This window comes from Cebus imitator, unplaced genomic scaffold (assembly GCF_001604975.1).
Source record: "Cebus imitator isolate Cc_AM_T3 unplaced genomic scaffold, Cebus_imitator-1.0 Scaffold24, whole genome shotgun sequence".
NCBI lineage: Eukaryota > Metazoa > Chordata > Mammalia > Primates > Cebidae > Cebus > Cebus imitator.
The window spans coordinates 12228751-12248495 of record NW_016107339.1 but is presented as its reverse complement, the minus strand read 5'-3'; the positions used below and the strand labels follow the sequence as shown (position 1 = coordinate 12248495).

At 54.3% G+C, this 19745-nt stretch overlaps 1 protein-coding gene across 9 annotated transcripts in view; it reads right to left on the bottom strand.

Annotated features, from left to right (window-relative positions):
* Nucleotides 1-8996: 8996 nt before the first annotated feature.
* GRM4 (glutamate metabotropic receptor 4) overlaps nt 8997-19745 on the bottom strand; it is a 127545-nt gene continuing 116796 nt past the window's right edge. For 5 of the 9 annotated variants that reach the window (XM_037736266.1, XM_037736264.1, XM_037736265.1 and 2 more), the window contains 2 exons: nt 19173-19419; nt 8997-9430 (listed from right to left, as the gene is read on the bottom strand). In XM_037736266.1, the coding sequence (XP_037592194.1) occupies nt 9042-9430; nt 19173-19419 (636 nt within the window). In that variant the 3' untranslated portion in view covers nt 8997-9041. Of the gene's footprint in view, nt 9431-12527; nt 13505-15394; nt 15498-19172; nt 19420-19745 lie in introns of those variants that run through there. The other 4 variants (XM_037736267.1, XM_037736271.1, XM_017522639.2 and 1 more) reach the window with 2 other exon arrangements.

The window sequence follows — 19745 nt, the reverse complement described above, 5'->3', positions numbered from 1 at the left end:
GAGGGTGGAGGGTCCTTTTACTGAGAGTAAGAGGGGAGGAGCAGCAAGTGCAGGGGGTGTCGGGTCACCTAGAAGTGCCTGGCAGAGCTGGGGTAGGGAGTGGGCCACACAGGTCAAGTTCAGGTGCGAGGGCAGGGCTGGAGAAACACACTTAAGAATTGGAACCACAGGACCTGATGGGATCCCCCAGGGAGCAAGCGCAGGAGAAGCAAAGGATTCTGTGGTCTGAACCCAGAGATGCGGACACCTCACAGGTCACCATAGGTGCGTGTCAGGCCTCATGCTGCTTAAAGCTCCCCGGCGGCCTTCCCGTGGATGCCTAGGGCCCAGCCTCTCCACCCTCACCTCCCTCCACCCTCCACCCCAATCACTCTGGGCTGCCTCACGGGCTTCCTTCAGTTTCCTAAACTTGCCAGAGCAGACCCCTTCCCACCCCAGAGCCTTTCACATGCTATCTCCTTTCCCTAAAACACCTTCTCCCACTCTTTCCCTGACTTCTTCCTTTTTCTTTGGGTCTCATCTTAAGTGCTGCCTCCTCAGATGGGCTTCCCTGACTCCCCATTCTAAAGCAATCACACACGTGCATGAGCGAGCGCACGCACACACACACACACACACACACACCCCATTATTTTCCCTCAAGAGACCTTGTTCATGTCTTTCAAAGCACTTATTACAAACTGTGATTATCTGTATATGAGTATGTTCATTTGAGAAATGTCTGTCCCTCCTCTTCCCCTCTTGACCATAAGCTTCGTGAGACAACGAACATTAGCTGTTTTCACCACTGTGACAGTGAGCTATTTGTTGAATGAGTGACTGGGGAACCAATACCAACACTGGTTGATCATGTGCTATGTTCTCGATACTGTGCCAAACGTTTACATACCCAGCTGTAATAGCCACCATCACTGCTCGCCAATAGCTCCAGTTCTCCTCTCCTAGGCACATAGTAATACATATCCTCATCCCCCTTGAGATGTGGCTGCAGGACTTGCTTTGACAATGAAACATGAGAGAAAGGACATCTGTCGTTTTCAGGTGGAAGCACGGAAGAGCCAGCGTGCAGTTCTCTATGTTCTCTTCCCCTGCCAGGGAAGCCTTGTGTGAAGGTTGGAGGAGCCTGCGCCATCTGCAGTTCCTGAGTCACTATAATGAGCAGATCCTCCTCCCCGGACCCACACAGATAAATAGTGTGAGTGAGGAAAAACAATCTTGTGGTTTTAAGCCACTGAGGATTTGTGACTGTCACACACATAACCCAGCCCACAGTGCATTCATTTAATTCTTCCAGCAAACCTGTGACATGCTCTCTGTACCCACTGCTCAGAACCATTCAATTAACACATATTGAGTCCCCACTAGAAGGTGGCACTGCCCCCACAAAGAGAAATAAGATCTGGCCCCCAAGAAGCTTATGGTCTGGAATGCAGAAATAGCCAAGAAAGGACAGTAAAATGTAGTGTAGTGGAGGTACAGCAAAAGGAGAATATTTTTCCAAAAAATGTTACTCTTATTATTTTAGAGACAGGGTCTCACTATATTGTCCAGGCTGGTCTCAGACTCTTCGCCTCAAGCAGTCCTCCTACCCTGACCTCCTGAGTAGCTAGGACTATAGTCTCGTGCCACTGATCTTGACCTAATGATGCCCATTGTCCAAGCAGGTAGAGGTGGAGGTACCAGAAGGGTACCTGGCACAGGGATCAGCCTACACAAAGCTCAACACTGGTGGAGAATCAGTGGCACACAGGTACATTAGTTCAAGTAGATGCTAAGCTGCTCTTACAGACTCTCCAAAATATAATGGCTTCAACCAGTTAGAAGTTGAGTTCTTCCACACATGACAACCCAGAGCTTGGGACTTCTAGGCTATAGGGTGGCTCTGCCATCCCTTAAACCTGACTTCAGTCTCTGAGTTCAAGGTGGCTACTCCCACTCCTGCCATCACATCTGCATTCCAGTAGGAAGGGAGAGGAAAGGGTTGAAAGGAATACATGCCCATTCCTTTTAAAGATATGACCTAGAAGCACTAGTCTTCACTCTCCCATTCTGGCAGGTCCACCATCCAGTCATCCACGCCAGCACTGCCCCACTCCACCTGCTCAGTTACCCTCTACAGCCAACTGAGTCCCTCTTCCCCAGGGCCCCATCTCTCACCAGGCCCACAGCACTGGCCTCCTAACAGGTCTCCCAGCCTCCAGGCCAGACCCTTCCAACCCACCACCCACAGAGAGGCTGTCCCACTTCACAGCTCCAACCAGGTCACTCCCGTCTTAGAAGAAAGCTCAGGCCACTGGGTGTAGCCCACAGGCCCCCTCCCCTCGACCTTGCCTGGCTCCTCAGCCTCATCTCTCAGCCCTGGAGTGCTCATCTTGGTCTTCCCAGTATCTCTACTGGGTCTCTCTTCCCAAATACACTGTTGATCATCTCTGTGCTTTGCTCATCTCTGAAATACCCTTCCCCGTCTCCATTCCACCAGACAGACATTTAGGGATCAGCTCAGGTTAACTCCCTCAGGAAGGGGACTCAGAGACCCTCTTCTGAGCTCCTGGTGTGTGGCCATTCTCCTCTTTCTCAAACTGTATAATTGTTTCTTCAAGCTAGTTGCTCCACGTCTCCAAGAACTGCAGTATATTCGGGCTCACAGTAGTGTTTCAAAAACAATTGAATGGAGAAATGAATGGTGGAGGCAGAAGCCAACCAGAGTGTCTTAGGGAGGCAGTGTGGAGTGGAGGCTAAAAATGAGGGCTGGAGCTAGACTGCCTGGGTTCAAATCCCAGCTCCACCACCGCCTGCTGTGTGCACTTGAGCAAGATATATAAACTCTTTGAGCCCCAGTGTCTCTGTCTGTAAAATGGGAACAAAAAGAGTACTTCCCCATTAATTGTTGTAAAGATTAAACAGTTCAACAAAGTAAAACTTAAAATAGTGCCTGGCACTGCATTAGCCCTTCTTGTTATTAGACTGGGGCAGTGAGAAAGCTCAGGTGAAGCCAAGCAGGGGAGTGGCCTGATGGGATCTGTGTCCCAGAAAGACAGGGGGACACGCCCACTGCCAACCGAAATGAAGGGATGGGGATGTCGTAGTCAGACTGGGCTGCTGTAACAGATGACCACAGACTGGGTGGCATATAAACAACAGAAATTTCCTTCTCGCAATTTTGGAGGAGAGTATTCTAAAATCAGGGTGCCAGCATGGCTGGGCTCTGGTGAGGGCCGACAGCCGCCTTTGGTTGTATCCTCAATGGCAGAGAGCAGAGGAGGAAGCAGGCTCTCTCAGGACACTTACAGGGGCACGAATCCCATTCCTGAGGGCTCTGCCCTTGGGACCTCACCTAATCCTAACCACCTCCCAAAGCCCCACCTCCTAATAGCACCACTTTCGGGGGATAAGGTTTTAACATATGAATTCAGGGAGGACACAGAGATTCAGCCTGTAACAAGGGACCGGATTTACCTTCTTGTCTGAAACAACCAAAAAAAAAAAAAAAAAAAAAAAAAAAAAGATAAAATACATGGAATCGTGGCTCTCAGGACATTAGACATTAAGCAGTGAATGACAGCGGTCCCTAAGAGATGGGAAACAGATGAGGCGAGACTAGGTTGTCCCACTTAGTGCACAGGGAGAGGGGACCCAGGCAGAGCAGACTGAGCTGGAGCTCAGGGAGGCCGAGAGGGCTAGAGATTACAGGCCAGAGTGCAGCAAGGAGAGGCTGCAAGAGAGCGAGCCCCTGGGCCCTCCTGGAGCTCTCAGCTGAATACTGCTCCAGGCATCGGGTTACAGGGAGGAAACTGAGGCTGATTAGAGAGAGCGACCCCTGGAGCTCACACATGATCCACCAGCCAGAGTGGAAAAACCAGCATCATTCACAGGGCACAGGCTTGAGAACCCACAAAGATTTGCCTGGGAAGTGGGGCACAATTAGCCCTGGACGAGATGCTGCTCTGGTCCTGTGCAACAGTTTAAAAGCAAGATCTGAAAGAATCAAACCATGTCCAAGTAACTTAACCGCATTCCAGACAAAGCTCAAGAATATTTCTTTGTACACAAAAATAATCAGCACCCAATGAAGGAAAATTCACATTGTCTGGCATCCAATCAAAAATTACTTGGAGCTGGGTGTGGTGGTTCATGCCTGTAATCCCAGCACTTTGGGGAGGCCGAGGCAGGTGATCACTTGAGGTCAGAAGTTCCAGACCAGCCTGGCCAACATGGTGAAACCCCATCTCTACTAAAAACACAAAAATTAGCCAGATGTGGCAGTGCATGCCTATAATCCCAGCTACTTGGGAAGCTAAGATAGAAGAATCACTTGAACCCAGGAGGTGCAGGTTGCAGTGAGCCGAGATTGCGCCATTGCACTCCAGCCTGGGCAACAGAGCAAGACTCCCATCTCAAAAAAATTAAAACTTGGCATACAAAGGAGGAAGATGTGGCCCATAATGAGAAAAAAAATCAATCTAGAAATGACACGTGATAGAATTAGTAAGCAAGGATATTCAAAGTTATTATAATTGTATTGCACATGTTCAAGAAGCTAAAGGACAAAATGAACTTTTAACTAGAAACATGGAAGACAGAGAGAAGATCCCATTGCGCTTCTGGTGGTGAAACCTACAATGCTGAGATTTCTAGAAATGCGTCGGATACAATTAACAGCATATTGGATACCACAGAAGAAAAGGTTGGTGAACTCGAAGACACAGCCATAGAAACTACACAAAATGAAACACAGAAGGAAAAAAGGCCAGGAAAAAAAATGAGTAGAGCATTATTCAGTTGTCAGACAACTTGGAGGCCTAATATATGTATATAATAGAAGCCTCTGAAGGTGAGCAGATAAAAGGGGTAGACGGAAACATTCTTGAAGAAATAATGGCCAGACATTTTTCAAATATAATAAAAGCTTTGAACCCACAGATCCAAAAAGTTCACCAAAATCCAAGTAAAAGAAAAACAAGGGCCAGGTACAGTGGCTCATGCCTGTAATCCCAGCACTTTGGGAGGCCGAGGTGGGCAGATCACAAGGTCAGGAGATCAAGGCCATCCTGGCCAACATGGTGAAACCCCGTCTCTACTAAAAATACAAAAATTAGCTGGGCGTGGTGTCTCATGCCTGTAGTCTCAAGAACTCCATAGTCAAAGGCATGAAAATCGTTTGAACTAGGGAGGCAGAAGTTGCAGTGAGCCAAGATCTCACCACTCCAGCCTGGTGACAAAGAAGAAGGAAAGAAACATGGAGAAAAAAAAAAAAAAAATGACACCAAGGCACGTCCTAACCAAATTGCTTAAAACCAGTGAGAAAGAGAAGACTTTAAAAGCAGCCAGAGGAAAGAAACATGTTATATACAAAAGGACAGAGATAAGGATGATGGCTGATATTGGGATGCTTCTTGGGAACAATGCCATGCCATTCAGATTTAGAAGACTGGGAGCAACACCTTTAGAGCATTGAAATAAAGGCTGTGCCGGGAGCTGCAGTGGCTCAGGCCCTTTCTCCTGGCGCATAAGGAAGAGGCCAGGAGTTCAAGGCCAGCCTGGGCAACATAGAAAGCTCTCATCTATATATACGTGTATGTATATATATAAAGGAATAAAGGCTGAAAGCTGCAGCAGGAGCTGAGAGACAATGACAGCCATCCAGGGGAGAGAGGTGATGAAGGCACAAATCCAGGAGGTGGCCCTGGGCACGGAGGCAGACAGACGGAATGTTGGGGATTAGCGACTGATGAGAGGTGGGAAAGGGGCCTAGAATAAGGCACAGGTTTCTGGCTTGCATGGCTGCGGTCACCAAGATGGAGATCGTAGGAGACAGGAAGAAGACTTAAGAGGTTTGGAAGCTGGGAGAGAAATGTAAATTTAGCACTTGTTTGATGGCATAGTAGTTAGGATAGAGAAAGCTATACCTGGCTGGGCGTGGTGGCTCACACCTGTGATCCCAGCATTTTGGGAGGCTGAGGTGGGTGGATCACTTGAGGTCAGGAGTTCAAGACCAGCCTGGCCAACATGGTGAAACGCCATCTTTACTAAAAATTCAAAAATGAGCTGGGCATGGTGGCAGGCATCTGTAATCCCAGCTATTCAGGAGGCTGAGGCAAGAGAATCGCTTGAACCGGGGAGGAGGAGGTTGTAGTGAGCCAAGATGGCACCACTGCACGCCAGCCTGGGCAGCAGAGTGAGACTCCATCTCAAAAAAAGAAATAGAAAAAGAAAGAAAAAGCTATAACTTAATAACAAACCCTGAAATCTCAGCATGTTAGCATAAAATAAGTTTATTTCTTATTTATGGAAAGTTCATCGTGGGTTGTCAGAGGTTCTCCTCCATCCAGTGATTCAGGGACCCAGGTGCCCTCCATCTTCTATGTTGCCATTTCAACATGTGGCTTCCTAGGTCAGCACAGCAAGAGAAGACAGACATGGAGGAAGTACCCAAGCCTCAGTCCAGAAGTGACTGGCATTATTTATGCCCACAGGTCATTGATCAGAACAGTCACATGGCCTTAATCCAGCTGCAAGGGAAGCAGGGAAACGTAGGAGGACATGGGATATTTGGAAAGCTCTGAGGCCATGAATTTAATGAGAGGACATAGAACTTTTGAAGGGGCAGAAGAAAAGAGTTCCAGGCCTGGAGCCCCAGAAGGAACCCTAGGGTTTGAGGAGTGGGTGGAGTAAAGAAGCCCAAAACCACAGAGGAGGGAGAATCTGGGTGGGAGGAGGGCCGCAGAGAGCCTGCTGTCCTGGAAGGTGAGGCCGCCAAGGCTCAACGGTGGGGCTTACATCCTCTCCCCATCTCCTGTGCTCGAGCAATGATTTTGTAGTCTTGAAATCATTTTCAGTAGATACTATTCTGTTTCACAGAGGTGGAGACTGAAGCTTGGAGAGCTAAGAGGCTCAGGTACCCAAGTCACAGAGACCAGCAAGAGGACAAAGCCAGGGTCACTAACCCGGCTCCTCGGTTGGCCTTACCTGTGCATGGCCCCAGATCCTGCCTGTGCCCGGACCACGTCCGTGGGTTGGATGAAGGTGGATCCTTACCCCAAGCTCCTCTCCCTGCTTTCTCAAGAGCATCTTAGAAGCTCAGAAAGAAGAGTCTTTACGAGGCCCTCTGAAAACCATGCACTCCCCTAACTTTCCAGATTGAGGGAGGGCAGGTGATGAGGCTGTGGGGTGGGGGTTTCCGAGGCCTCTCAAGTCTAGACAAGCATCCTGACTCCCTGGACCTCAGTCTCCTCTTCTGTTGAAGTGTTCGATGAGGAACAGTGGATGGTCTTTGGGGCCCCACCTAGCTTACCCCTGGTTCTATGCTTTCTTTACCCATGAGTAAAGGAATGGTGGAGTGCAGGGCTGGCAGGCCCACCCTCATTGGTCCCCTCCACCAACAACCCCCACTGCTCTCCATCCTCCTCCACTGCTCCAAACATTAACAAACTGGGCACATGGGAGGCTGAGGTGGGTGGATCATGAAGTCAGGAGTTCGAGACCAGCCTGGCCAATATGGTGAAACCCTGTCTCTACTAAAAATTTATTTAAAAAAAATTTTTTAAATTAGCTGGGCATGTTGGTGTGTGCCTGTAGTCCCAGCTACTTAGGAGGCTGAGACAGAAGAATTGCTCGAACCCAGGAGGTGGAGGTTGCAGCGAGCCAAGATCGTGCCATTGCACTCTAGCCTGGGTGACAGAGTGAAACTCTCTCTCAAAAAACAAAACAAAACAAAAAAACCCTCTTCCTCCAGTCACAGACAGTCTGGGCTGGGGAAGCCAAAGGAAGGGCTTGGTTTGCATACTAGAGCCCCTTCCCAACCCCCTAGCGTGTGCACAGTTGCCATAGCAACTGGCCCCAAAAGACTCTTCTTGGCAGTAGCCTCCCCTTTCTACACTGCTGGCTGCTTACCCAGGCTCTGAACACTCAGAGCTCAATCCCTTATTTTAAGGATGAAGAAGAAAGCGAGGCCCAGAGAGGGAAAGCCACTTGCCCAAGGGCACACAGCAAGTTGGTGGCAGAGCCTTACCTAGAATCCAAGTCACCTGATTTCTGCTCCAGGGTGCCTGTCATCCTAGGAGGGAGATGGAGGTCACTTTCTACCCAATGACAAGCGTGCTACATCTGTGCTTTCCTCAGGCCTCTGGGGAAAACCTGAGGAAGCTTAAGTGAAGAAACTGACTTTGGGCAGAGACTCTCAGATATTGCTGAGTGCTAGGTGAGGATACAGCTAAATAGGCTCCTCTAAGTATCCATTCCAGCCCTGTCTCCCTCATTCACTCACTCAGCAAACACTTGTGGTATGCCTGCTACATGCCAGGTACTCTCCTAGCCCCTGAGATTCAGCTGTGATGAAACAGAAAACAGTCCCTGCTATGGTAGGGCTGACAGTGTGGCGGTGGGTGGTAACTATGAGCAAGCCCACTGAATACAGGATGAAGTCTGGGGCTGAAGAGGCCTTCAGAAAGCGGAGGAGGGCCTGCCCTTGAGTTCGGGTAATCTGGGAAGCTCTTTCAAAACCAGATCTTTTAAAACTTACCTGTCCCCTGTCCCACAGCTTCAGGGAAGCTGGTGTCTTGATGCTGAACTCCAGTATGGTTGCCAGCTGGTTGATGTGTTTTGGGAGACCATGCCTTGGCTCAGAAGCCTGAGGCTATAACCACAGAATTCTGGGCACTGACGCTGGCGTTGGGAAGATGTTTGAGGGCAGTGGACTCCCTCAAACCACGTGGGCAGCTGGCCGGCCTGTTCCAGCTGCCTGGCCTGTTCCAGCTGGCCTGCAGGCCTGGAAAATGATTTTAGATGCTCCAGGAAGGATCACCCACTGGCACTCAGCAGCACCAAAATAATGACAGAAATGCATCTCCTGGTGCAAAAAGGCAGCCCTTCACCTCAGAGTTAGAAAGAACAGGTGCCCTGAGAGGAGATGCCAGTTGCCCTGCAGTCAGCAAACCCTTTCCTGGGAGTGGAGTTTGGTTTAACTCTTTGTTATGGAAATTTTCCAACATACAGGAAGGAGAGCAGGATAAAGACTTCCCATGTGCCCATATCCTGCCCAAGAATCATCCACTTTTGGCCACCTTGGCTTCAGCTCTGCCGCTCCCTGCCCACTGTACTTTGAAGCAAACTGGGGCTGGTTTTAGAATAAAAGGAGGAAGAGGTGTCCTGGAAGTTAAGTGGGTCCCCGGGGGTAGCTGCACCCGGAATGGGGGTGGGGGTCCTGGTTCTGCGGATGGAGTAGGAGGAGGTCTGGCTGAAGGAGCCAAGCCCCATTTCCTGCGCAAACCCCACCTCCCTTTGTTTTCTCCCTCCCCTCCTTGTTCATCCTCACTCGCAATAAAAACATAATTATGGGGCTTTATAGAAAAAAAAGGCAAATTATGGTGACATGCTTTAATTATCCGCCGAGCAATGGCGGGCTGAATTACACAGGCAGGGCCTTGGAGGTTACCTAAAAATAAAGCAAGAAGCCTCATCAGATGCTAATTGCTGCTTTTGCCAACTGGAGTGAGGTTCTGGTGCCTGAGTGCCATTCAGTGCTGGGTTGGGGGCAGGGGAGGTGGGTCTGAGCCCTGTGAGGCTCAGAGTGCCAGGGCCAAGCCCTGAGGGGCAGCTGGGACCATCCAGGGCAGGCAGGAGGACAGAAGGAGCCCTCAGTGCCAGGGGAGTGCCTCCGTGTCCCCTCCTGTTCAGCGGGCAGATGGAAACCTGGGACTGGGAGGTGGACCCAGTGAGGGTGTCAGAAAGAGGCCACCCCACCTCCTGCAGGCTCAGCTTCTTCTCAGGGGCTCCCCGGCACCCCTTGGAGGACCTGGAGGCTGAGGTGGTGTGGGCGACTGGCATGTGATCCACTGAGCCCTCTTTCCTGCCTGGCTTTATGCCTCTGCCTCCAGGGCCTGAGACGGCGAGACGGGAGGGGCAGACCATAGGACATTAGAGCTCAGAACAGCACCACTGAGCCGGAAGGGACCTGAGACTCCAGCTTGCCCTCTCTCCTGCGGCTTGTCTCCCCAGGGTTCTAGGAGTTCCACAGAGGTGCTCTGTGCATCCAGCTGGCCTAGAAGTTGCTGGGCGCCTGCTCAGGCTGGTAGCAGCATAACCTTGGGCTTGAGCCCCAGGCAAGCTCGAGTGGGCACTGTTGCTCCCTCCTGACTTCACAGACAAAGTCTGGTACCACACCTGGCCCACTTGGCTGCACAGCCCATCTGCTGGGGAGCTTTTAAATTGTGCCCATGCCCAGCCCTCCCTGCAGAAGTTCAGGTCCAGTGTTCTGGAGAGGCCCGGCATCTGTGTAAGTTCCCCTGCTGGTTAGAAAGCGTGCTGTGGGGTGGGGTGGCCACTAGCCCAATCCCTTTGTTCGGACATTGAGGAGGCTGAGGCCGAGGGGGTGAGGACATACCCCTTGCACACAGCAAAGGTCTCTGGAGACCGCTGGCTCCCTATCCGGGGCACCAGGGACCCTAGACCCCTCCCCTACCCCCACCAACATCTTGTTGAGATCTAACATTCTGAAGATACTTAGCAGCTTTCCCCGGGCATTAATAATTGAGGATGAGACCAAAGGTGAGCAGCCAAGCCTCCTGGGAGGGGCCAGGCATTCCTCCCGCCACAGGCATCAGGGCAGGTCCCACCCAGGCCAGCTGTGGGCCCCAGCCCTGGCTGCACTGGCCCGAGCCTTCTAGGTGATGGACCCAAGACCCCAGCAGTACCCATCCTCCCAACTGCTGCAGGTCTAGCTGGCAAAAGTCTTGCTAAGGCCTGGTTCCCTCCCATCCACCTCAGGCCCACAGAGCCCACCCACACCTCCACACCCCAGGCTCAGATGCCCAAAGTCACACCCACCCAAGGCTTCCCTCCTCCACCCACCTCATTCTCACAGTCATTTGACTTTGGGACACAGTCTGCTGCATCTCCCCCCTCACGCTGGAAGCTGCCTGAGGGCAGGCCTGTTTCTCTCCAATGGCAGGGGACAGGTAGTCCCTGAGAGCCCCTCCTGAGAGCCAAGGGGCAGCATCCCCCTTGAAGAAGTGGCTCTCCCCTTAGAACCTAGATGGGGCCCCACAGATGGAGGGGGACCTAGCCAAGTCCTGGGCTGAGGGTTAAACCCCTGGGCTCCAGGCCCTGCTGTGGACCTGGCCTTAGGACTCAGAGCATCAATCACTTCAGGAGGACGTGAGCCACAGAGCAGGCCGGGTGCCCAGGCTGGGGGTGCTGCCAGAGTCACCCTCAGGGAGAGCTGGCTGGACCCCCTTCTACATTCCTATCACCCTCCCCTCCACTGCCCTGGAAGCTTTTGGCAGATACCCTTGATCTGGCCACCTAGTTCTGTCTTAGTGGGCTGGAGCACTGGGTGGAACCTCCCCTGGGCAGTGGTGGTTTTAGGAATCATTCTGACAAGCAGGACGATCAGCAAGATGCTTCCCTTCCTGTCTCCCTCACACAGACATTTATTGAGCATCTACTAGGTGCTGCACACAGATCCCAGGGTAGAAGAGATTTCCTAAGCACAGGTGTGTGAGATGCCCAGGCCAGGAGTAAGAGTGGGCTGATGGAGGGGACATAACACCTGGTGTGATTCCGTGTCCTCACACCCAGTCCCTGCCCCTGCCCAGGCTTCCTCCAGTCCCTTCCACTGTGCCCCATAGCCCTGTCAGCTAGTCTGGAGGTGGGAGGGGGTGCAGGACCTGGGGGCAGGGCAGGGGCGGGGCAGGACAGGCAGCCCGGTTCCAGCTGCTGCCTGTGGCCTCATTGTCGCTGGCTCTATAATTTACCCCTGGCAGAGCCCAGCCCTAAATGTTCCCGTTTCCCACCTCCCAACCTGCCAGGGAAGCAGGTTGAGCCTTCTCAGTGATTGTCTCAGGCCACAGGCCTGAAACAGGCATCCTCACAAGCCACCGGGGCCTAAACAGACGATCAGACACTCAAGACAGACATGCATATGCATGGAGGCACCGGGCGTGCACACAGACACGCAGCCAACACAGCCATGCGGCCACGCCTATGCCGTGCACTTGTGGGCCCACGTGGACACACACCACACACTGATCTCCAGGACAGACACACATCGTCTTAGCACCGAACCTGGAGACAATACAAGTAGGCGGGGACGGCTGTGATGCTGGCAGCCCCGGAAGCTAACTTCTCAAGAGGATTTCCTGGCTGGAAGGAGAGAGGTGAAGGTTATGGGGGGCGGGGGTGGGAGGGCAGTCCCAGGTGTGAGGGGTGTGAGACAGACGGCAGGCAGGGCAGAAAAGTTACCTCCCAGGGCTGCAGGGCAGGGGACAGAGCATCTCCCTACCGAGGGGACTACCAGGTGCTGATTCCTGGAATTTCCTGCAATGTCCCTGCCCCTTACCTGGAAACCTGGCCCCTCCCTGCCCAAGGCCTCTCCACGCCACCCTAGATCCCAGCCTAGGGAGCAGTCTCCACAGCCCCCAAGCCCTGGGTCTCCACAGCCCAGGTCCCGCTTCCCTCTAGGTCCAGGCCCTCCAGCTGCAGGCTGAGCCTAGGGTCCCGTGGCAGGACCCTCAGTGGATGTGGAGCCCGGGTGCAAAACCATGTGTTTATTTTTATTAGAAATGTTCTTGGTATAAAAACAATCATGCGCTACACATTGTTGTCAATAACCATCACCAAACACCCAGGCACTGAACTCCGTGTGGTCAGCAGGAGGGGCAGGCGGGCGGGCAGGCGGGCAGGACACACGGCAGACGGGCGGGGCGGGCGGGCAGGCTGCGGGCCACAGGGACACACACAGAGGCCAGCGGGAGGACGCAGCACTTGGCAACACACTCGAGATTTGTTTTTGTTTTGGCTTTTTTGTGTTTTGACTTTTTTTCCTTTTTTCTCTTTTGTGACATGGAAAGTTTGGCGAATTGGGGAAGGGTGGCAGGGAAAGCGGAGCAACGGCTGCACGAGAATGAAGCGGACGAGGTCAGGAAAGAAAACAGCAGAAGAGTGACACCGGTGGGACCCAAGAAAGCAGGAGGAGCTGAGGACAGAGAGGATGAGGGAGAGGAATCAGAGGCAAGAGCCAGAAACGAGACACAGAAAGCAGCCGGGGACACCAGAGAGGGGAAAGGTGAAACAAATTGATAAGAGAACAGAAAGACAGGGCTGGAGACAGATGGGGGTGTCGCCAGCAACGCAGACAGACACAGAGGGAGGGAGAGGTCTAGCACTGGGGCCCACACGACCTGAGCCCCTGTGGTTTGGGGCTGGGAGGGGCAATGGTCCAAGATGCAGGCTCTCGGGATGGCCTGGCACTGCCCCAGCCCCTTGTCTTCCTGTTGCCCACCCGGCTTTCCCAGGCTGCCAGCAGTGACGGCCGGGGGCTCTGCTGTCCTCAGCACCAAGCCATGTCCGTGGGCGCCCACGGGCAGGCAAGACATCAGCTGTGCCCTTGGGTGTGGCCCTGGCCCGTCGCACCATCCACAGGGTCATGGCTCCTCCTCCTGCTCAGCTCCGTGGCCTCGCTAGACTGCATGGTTGGTGTAAGTGACGTAAGTCTGTTTGGTGGCCAGTGCTGGAAGGAGAGAGAGCAGGGGTACCCAGGAATCAGGGGCTGCTGTTCTCCAACTCTCCTTCCATAGAGCACAGCCCTGCACAAGAGCCTGCCACAGCGCCCCACCTCTCATGGCACCCGGTCCTGAGCTGAGCAAGCAACATCACCCCAAAGTGTGCACTGGCCCTGCCTGGCCCATCTGGCAGCTTCTCCTGCTGTTCCCAGCTCCCCATCCAGGGACTGGGCCCATGTTTCCCACCTCCACGCCTTTGCCGGGCTGGGCTGCTTGCCTTTCCTCTTCCCTTTGTCACTCTAGAGGTGACGCCTTCCTCTAGCACTCCCTCCCAAAGCCCACTCCTGTGTGAGGGTCTCCCCAGCATGAGGCCCCTGCCACCTCCTAATTCTACCACACTTCAAAAGAAATCTTCTTTACGACATCATATAACCTTAAAATATTATCAAAGAAAAGTCTTTCAGAAGCTCAACCACACACCTTTTAGACACGCACACGTAAGGAATATACATTAAAATAGAACAGTGGTCTAGGGAAAGAGAGTGGGGAATGGGGACAGAGGAAATAAATAATGAAAACCAGAGCAGGGCCATGCATGGCTAGAAACTAAGACATGGGATTGACTCAGCCCTCTGCCCCACGCCCAAGGAAACACAAGTCCCCCAGGGCCGCACGGCCCTCGGAGCATCCACCCTTTCTACTTCTCGGCGCCCGTCTCCCTCGGTCTTGAGCCCCCCTTTTCTGCTCCTGTCCCTCTGGACTTTACTCCACACTGGGACTGGGGCGGGACATCAGGGTACCTCCCATTCCTGTCCACAGTGAGTGATCAGCAGCTCTCATGGGCAGTGAGTGACCCCCGCCCCTCCAGAGTGCAGACCCCACAGCAGTCTAGTGAGGAGGCCAAAGAAACATCACCCAATTTGACAGACGAGGATCTGAGGCCAGAGGGGTGAGGGACCTGGCCAGACCCTTGGTTTTGTCTTGCCCAGCCAGGGTTTAGGGCTCCCTCAGCGGCCTGGGGGCCAGCTCAGTGGTGGTAATCAGGGCACTCTTGCTGCCTGGGGCAGGGGCTGGTCTGCAAGTGTGGAGAGAAGCAGTGGTGGGAGAAACCAGCTGCCCTTTGTCTTAAAGCTGCCCTGACCCTAGGTTGGGGTATGTCGGCTCAAAAAGGAGGCACATCTGCCAGACGCAGCCAGGGGCATCAGGTCTGGAGAAGAGGAAATTGGGGGACAAATGTGGTTGGTGGTCTACAAGTTGTCCCCCCAATCTTCTCTCCCCTGTTTCACTGGGCACATGACTCTGAAGGACTGTTTCCCAGCCTCCCTTGCAGCTAGGTGATGCCTTACCTGACTGCGCCCTTCCTCATGAAATACACGTGGAAGGACTGTGCAACTCCCATGTCATTCAATTAAAATGAGTCTTTCCCCCATGCTTCTTCTCTTTTCCCTTCCATGAGGGGAACAATCATTGAGGTCATCTAGCCTCAGTCTTCAGGGAGCCAATGGAGAACAAGATGGAAGGATCCTGGGTCCCCACTCCCACCCAGCCACCATGTCCTATTATAGCAGAAAGAAACATCTGTCTGATTTGAGCTGCTCTGTTCTGGGACTTTTTTGTCATAGCAGCGTAACTAGAAGCCCACTAACAGGGGGATTGTGGTGTCCAACTATCAGTCTATCACATGTGGAAGAGGCAAACTGACCTGCAGTGGTTCACATAGCCACTGCGGCTCTTTTTCTGACCATGGGGGATAGAATGGGGTGAAAATGTTGGGGGCAGTTGGAAGCCCCTCAGGAGAAGTAGTCTAGGCACAAAGGGCCGCCCTGCTCATGTTATAGGCAGGGAAACTGAGGCTCAGCAAAGAAGGGGAGGAGCTGCTTGAGGCTCAGAGAGAGTGTGAGGTCTCCCTGCAAGGGAGGCATGAAGGTCAGAGTCCAGCTCAGTTAAAGGAAGAACTTTCTCCTGGCCAGGGCTGGATGGAGTCAGTGTTCTATGAGCTCTCTGTCAATAGAAAAATCCAAGCAGATGATGAAGAATCACTTAGCTGGATAAGGGTGGGCAAGTTTCAAGGCTTAGGTGCCACCTGGACAGGTGCCAATGGAAGAGAAATGGTACCAAAAAAAAGAATAAGAACAAACATGGCACCCTACAGTTCATGAAGAATTATCAGCATCTCTGAAATGACCCATGTCCTTCCAGGGTGCTGGATGACCAAGAGGGCCGAGTGACCACAGGACAGGGCAGCTTGGATGGGGCAGCGTCCAGGAGGTGGCCTGGGATGGCAGGAGGTGCTGAGAGGGAGAACAGCACAGATCAGCACCCTGGGGGCAGGAGCCCAGATTCTAGTTGCAGGGAGGCCTCACACTCTCTCTGAGCCTCAAGCAGCTCCTCCCCTTCTTTGCTGAGCCTCAGTTTCCCTGCCTGTAACATGAGCAGGGTGGCCCTTCGTGCCTAGACTACTTCTCCTGAGGGGCTTCCAACTGCCCCCAACATCTTCACCCCATTCTATCCCCCATGGTCAGAAAAAGAGCCGCAGTGGCTATGCGAATCACTGCAGGTCAGGCTGGTGAGAATCAATTCCCCAGGGTGCCATCAGCCCCTCAGGGAACTGATAAAACTCCGCTTCCAAGCCTGTAAAACCTGTCAGCAACTCCTGGCTCAGAGGTGGAAAAAACTCTCAGCAGTCACAACCAAATCCCCACTGACTGCAGGGGACTCCAGGGGCAGCAGGGGACTCCAGGGGTAGCAGGGGACTCCACGGGCAGCTGCGGACTAGAGAACGCGTGGAAAGCAAGGACCGCAGGGTCTCTGCTCTCCTCTCTTCTGATGCCCGACCTGTCTACCCTAGAAAATCCAGCTCACAGGTTCCAGAAGTTGGGGAGCCTTTCACCCAAGCCTGTCTCACCATGTGGAAAATGGGAGGCAGAGTCTGCCCAGGGCGCCTACGAGCTAACAGTGAGGCTCCAAAGGAAGGGTTCTGGCCAGAAGTCAGGAGATTTGGGGTCCAGTCCTGCCCACAATGCTATGGGGGAATCTCGACACATGCTGTGTCGCCCTTCCAACAACCTGACCTTCTCAGAGCCGAGATTCTCTCACCTGTAAGATGGGGTGACAGTAAGCACCACGTGGAGTCGCCAAGAGGTGAATAGAAACACTCTTTTTTCTGCTTTTAAGACAAAGTCTCGCTCTGTCGCCAGGATGGAGTGCAGTGGCACAATCTCAGCTCACTGCAACCTCTGCCTTTCGGGTTCAAGCGATTCTACTGACTCAGCCTCTCGAGTAGCTGGGACTACAGGCCCACGCCACCACACCCAGCTAATTTTTGTATTTTTAGTGGAGACAGGGTTTCACCATGTTGGCCAGGATGGTCTCGATTTCTTGACCTCGTGATTCGACCACCTCGGCCTCCCAAAGTGCTGGGATTACAGGCGTGAGCCACCGCGCCCAGCCAGAAACACTCTAAATACTGCAACATGCTGGGCAGAAGGACAGGGCTGAAATCACTCCAGCAGTGGGGACAGGATGGGGACAGCAACACTCCCAGAGCACCCTCAGTGTGAGGGGAAGGCCAAGGGGTGTGGGTGTCGTCAGCCAGTGCTGACGACAGGCCCTGGCTGCCGGCTTTCAGTTGCCGGAGGCTCAGATAACAATTAGCCAGGCAGCACTAGGCGCCAGCTGACAACCCCTATTTGTCGCCCCTTGTCTCCGCACCCACGCCCGATCTGCCTACAATCAGGCCCCTGAATTATTTATTCTGTTGTTTGTTTAAAGATACGTAGCCCGCCAGTGACAGAGTGAAAAATGTCCCTGCTGCACAGGAGTGACACTTTCCCACTCCTCCTGCTCACACCCCCTCGGTCCGGCTGTCCCCAGAATCAATCACCTGGCTCCTGCCTGGTGCCTCCATGGCCCCTGTTGTCACTGAGCTGAGAGACAGTGGGGCACAAGGTGCTGACCACTGACCTTCACACAGGAGATGGGGAGAGGGGCTCCCCCTTTCCCTATCTTGGAAGCCCCTAAGACTTTCTGTGGGGAGGATGCCAAGGCCTGCAGGGGGTCTGGGTGACCACAGACGCCTCAGTCCCTCCCAACCCCAGAGCAGCTGGAAGTGAGGTCCATGGGGGCTGCCCCACAGCCTGGAGGCCCCCAAGCTCCTCCTGGGCAGGAAGCAGGGGTTTGGGGATACAGGGTCTCCCTCCTCAGGCCTCCATACTCCTCCTTCTCTGGCAGGAGTGGGTAGTTGTCCCGTGTTCCCAGGTGAGCAGCTGGAGCAAAGGCAGAAGGCAGGGCCGGTGCTGAGCCGTCAGAGCTCTCTGTGAGGGCCCCGCCCTTTATGGGGCCCCCTGGCCTATCACAGCACCCGCAGTGTCAGCCTTTGGAGTCAGATGTCACCTCTGGGAGGAGCTCTCAGGAGCACTGGGGAAAAGCCCGCGTGACAGACCCGCTTCTGCACGTGGCAGAGAGGATGCCTTGAGGGAATGGGACCTGAGAGTGGAGAAGGGAAGTCTCCATGGGAAGGAAGAAAACTGGGGCAGGGGTGGGGTCCCCATTTGGGAGGAAAGGCCTGATCAGGGCCTCATCTGGGTTCCTGGACATCCAGGAAGACATGAAAGGCCAAGGGTGGGAGTCCCATGGGCCCCTCTGCCCCTTCCCAGCTCTGTATGGGGGCCAGCATGGCACCCAAAAGGAGCCCCAGGGTCGTAGGTGGGGCTGGGGGGAGGAGTGTTCTGGGGGAGGAGGAGGTCTGGAAAGAACCAGAGGTCACAGGGGAGGGAAAGGGGGACACACAGGCATCCGGTGTTGATCAGAGACGGAGAGGGTGTCCGAACCAGCATACTCTCCACAACAGAGCGGCACAGGCTGGCACCCAGAGGAAGAGGGGAGTTGGCAAAGATGGTGGCACTGCCCCGTAACCAGCCCTGAAGGGACCTGTCCCGGCCAGCCCCAGACCGCAGGCCTGCCCCTCAGCCACACGGTCCCTGCCTGGTGCCCTCTCCCACCGCAAAGCCTGACCTCCTGCTGGTCTCCTCAGACAATCCCTGGACAGGCGGCCACCTGAGTGCCGCAGTAGGCAGTTCTGCGGGCCCCTCTGCCTCAACCTGCCCCTCACCCACCGGTCCTGGCCAGCCCATGTCCCAGGTCCCCAGCACTCGGGTGCCTGCTAGGAGGTGGCTGGACAAAGCCAAGCTGGGTGCTACAGCTGCTCTGGGCCCAGAGCCGCTCCCACCCCCCCGGGCTACCAAAGGGCCAGTGTGCAGGGCCCCTGGGACGACCCCTTCTCCCAGAGGGGCTGAAAGGACACAGGTGGAGACCCGGGCCCCAGAACAGAGAAATCCAGGGATCCCCCGCTCACCCTCAGGGGCCAGGCGCCCCCTGGTGGCCTGGCTCGGGGTGGGGCACAGATCCCTGGAAGGGCGCTGCTAGGGCACCGGCTGGGGAACCTTGAGGTTCTCTCCAGGCCACCAGGAGGGGCAGGGCAGAACGGGCTCTGATGTGGTGCCTTGGGGCTCTCCCTGAGAGGGTGGTCCCCACCTGTAGCCTCAGGGTTCCCCCAGTGTCCCCCGCCGCCTCCCCAGGATGCGGCATGGGGCGGGGCGGGGCGGAAACTCGGCCGACCTGCTGCAAAAGGAGCCCGGCCCCGGGCCCGAGGGGACAGAATGGGGCCCAGCAGCTCACCTGGGGCCTCCAGATTTTCGCAGAGCTCAGACTTGGCCTCGCCGTTGGGCCGGAAGTTGCCCTTCTGCGTGAACTTGTTGGACATGGCGGCCGCCGTGACGACGGCTTTGAGGCTGCGCTTGCGCTTGGGCACATTCTGCTCCGGGTGGAAGAGGATGATATACACCTTGGGCATGTAGAGCATTCCCAGGGACACCGAGGCGCTCAGGCTCACCGAGACCGTCAGCGTCGTCGTCTGGATGTACAGCTGGCGGAGGGCAGGGTGGCGTCAGAGCAGGCTCCGCCCCGACTGCGGGCCCTGACCCCTGCCAGTTCCCACCCAGAGACGCACATGGGGACCCCACCCTGCATCCCGCTGCCTTCAGGCATCAGGGAGTCGTGGCATGGAGCTGGGACTGCAGACCAGGGTTTCTGTATTCAAATCTTGGCTCACCACTTCCAGCTGTGTGATGTTGGACACATCACATCCTTGTGCCTCAGTTTCCTCATATATAATATGGGCGTGATCATGACAGTACTTACCTCCTAGGGCCGTTGTGAGAATTAAGTGACTTAATAAATGTTTAAAAAGTG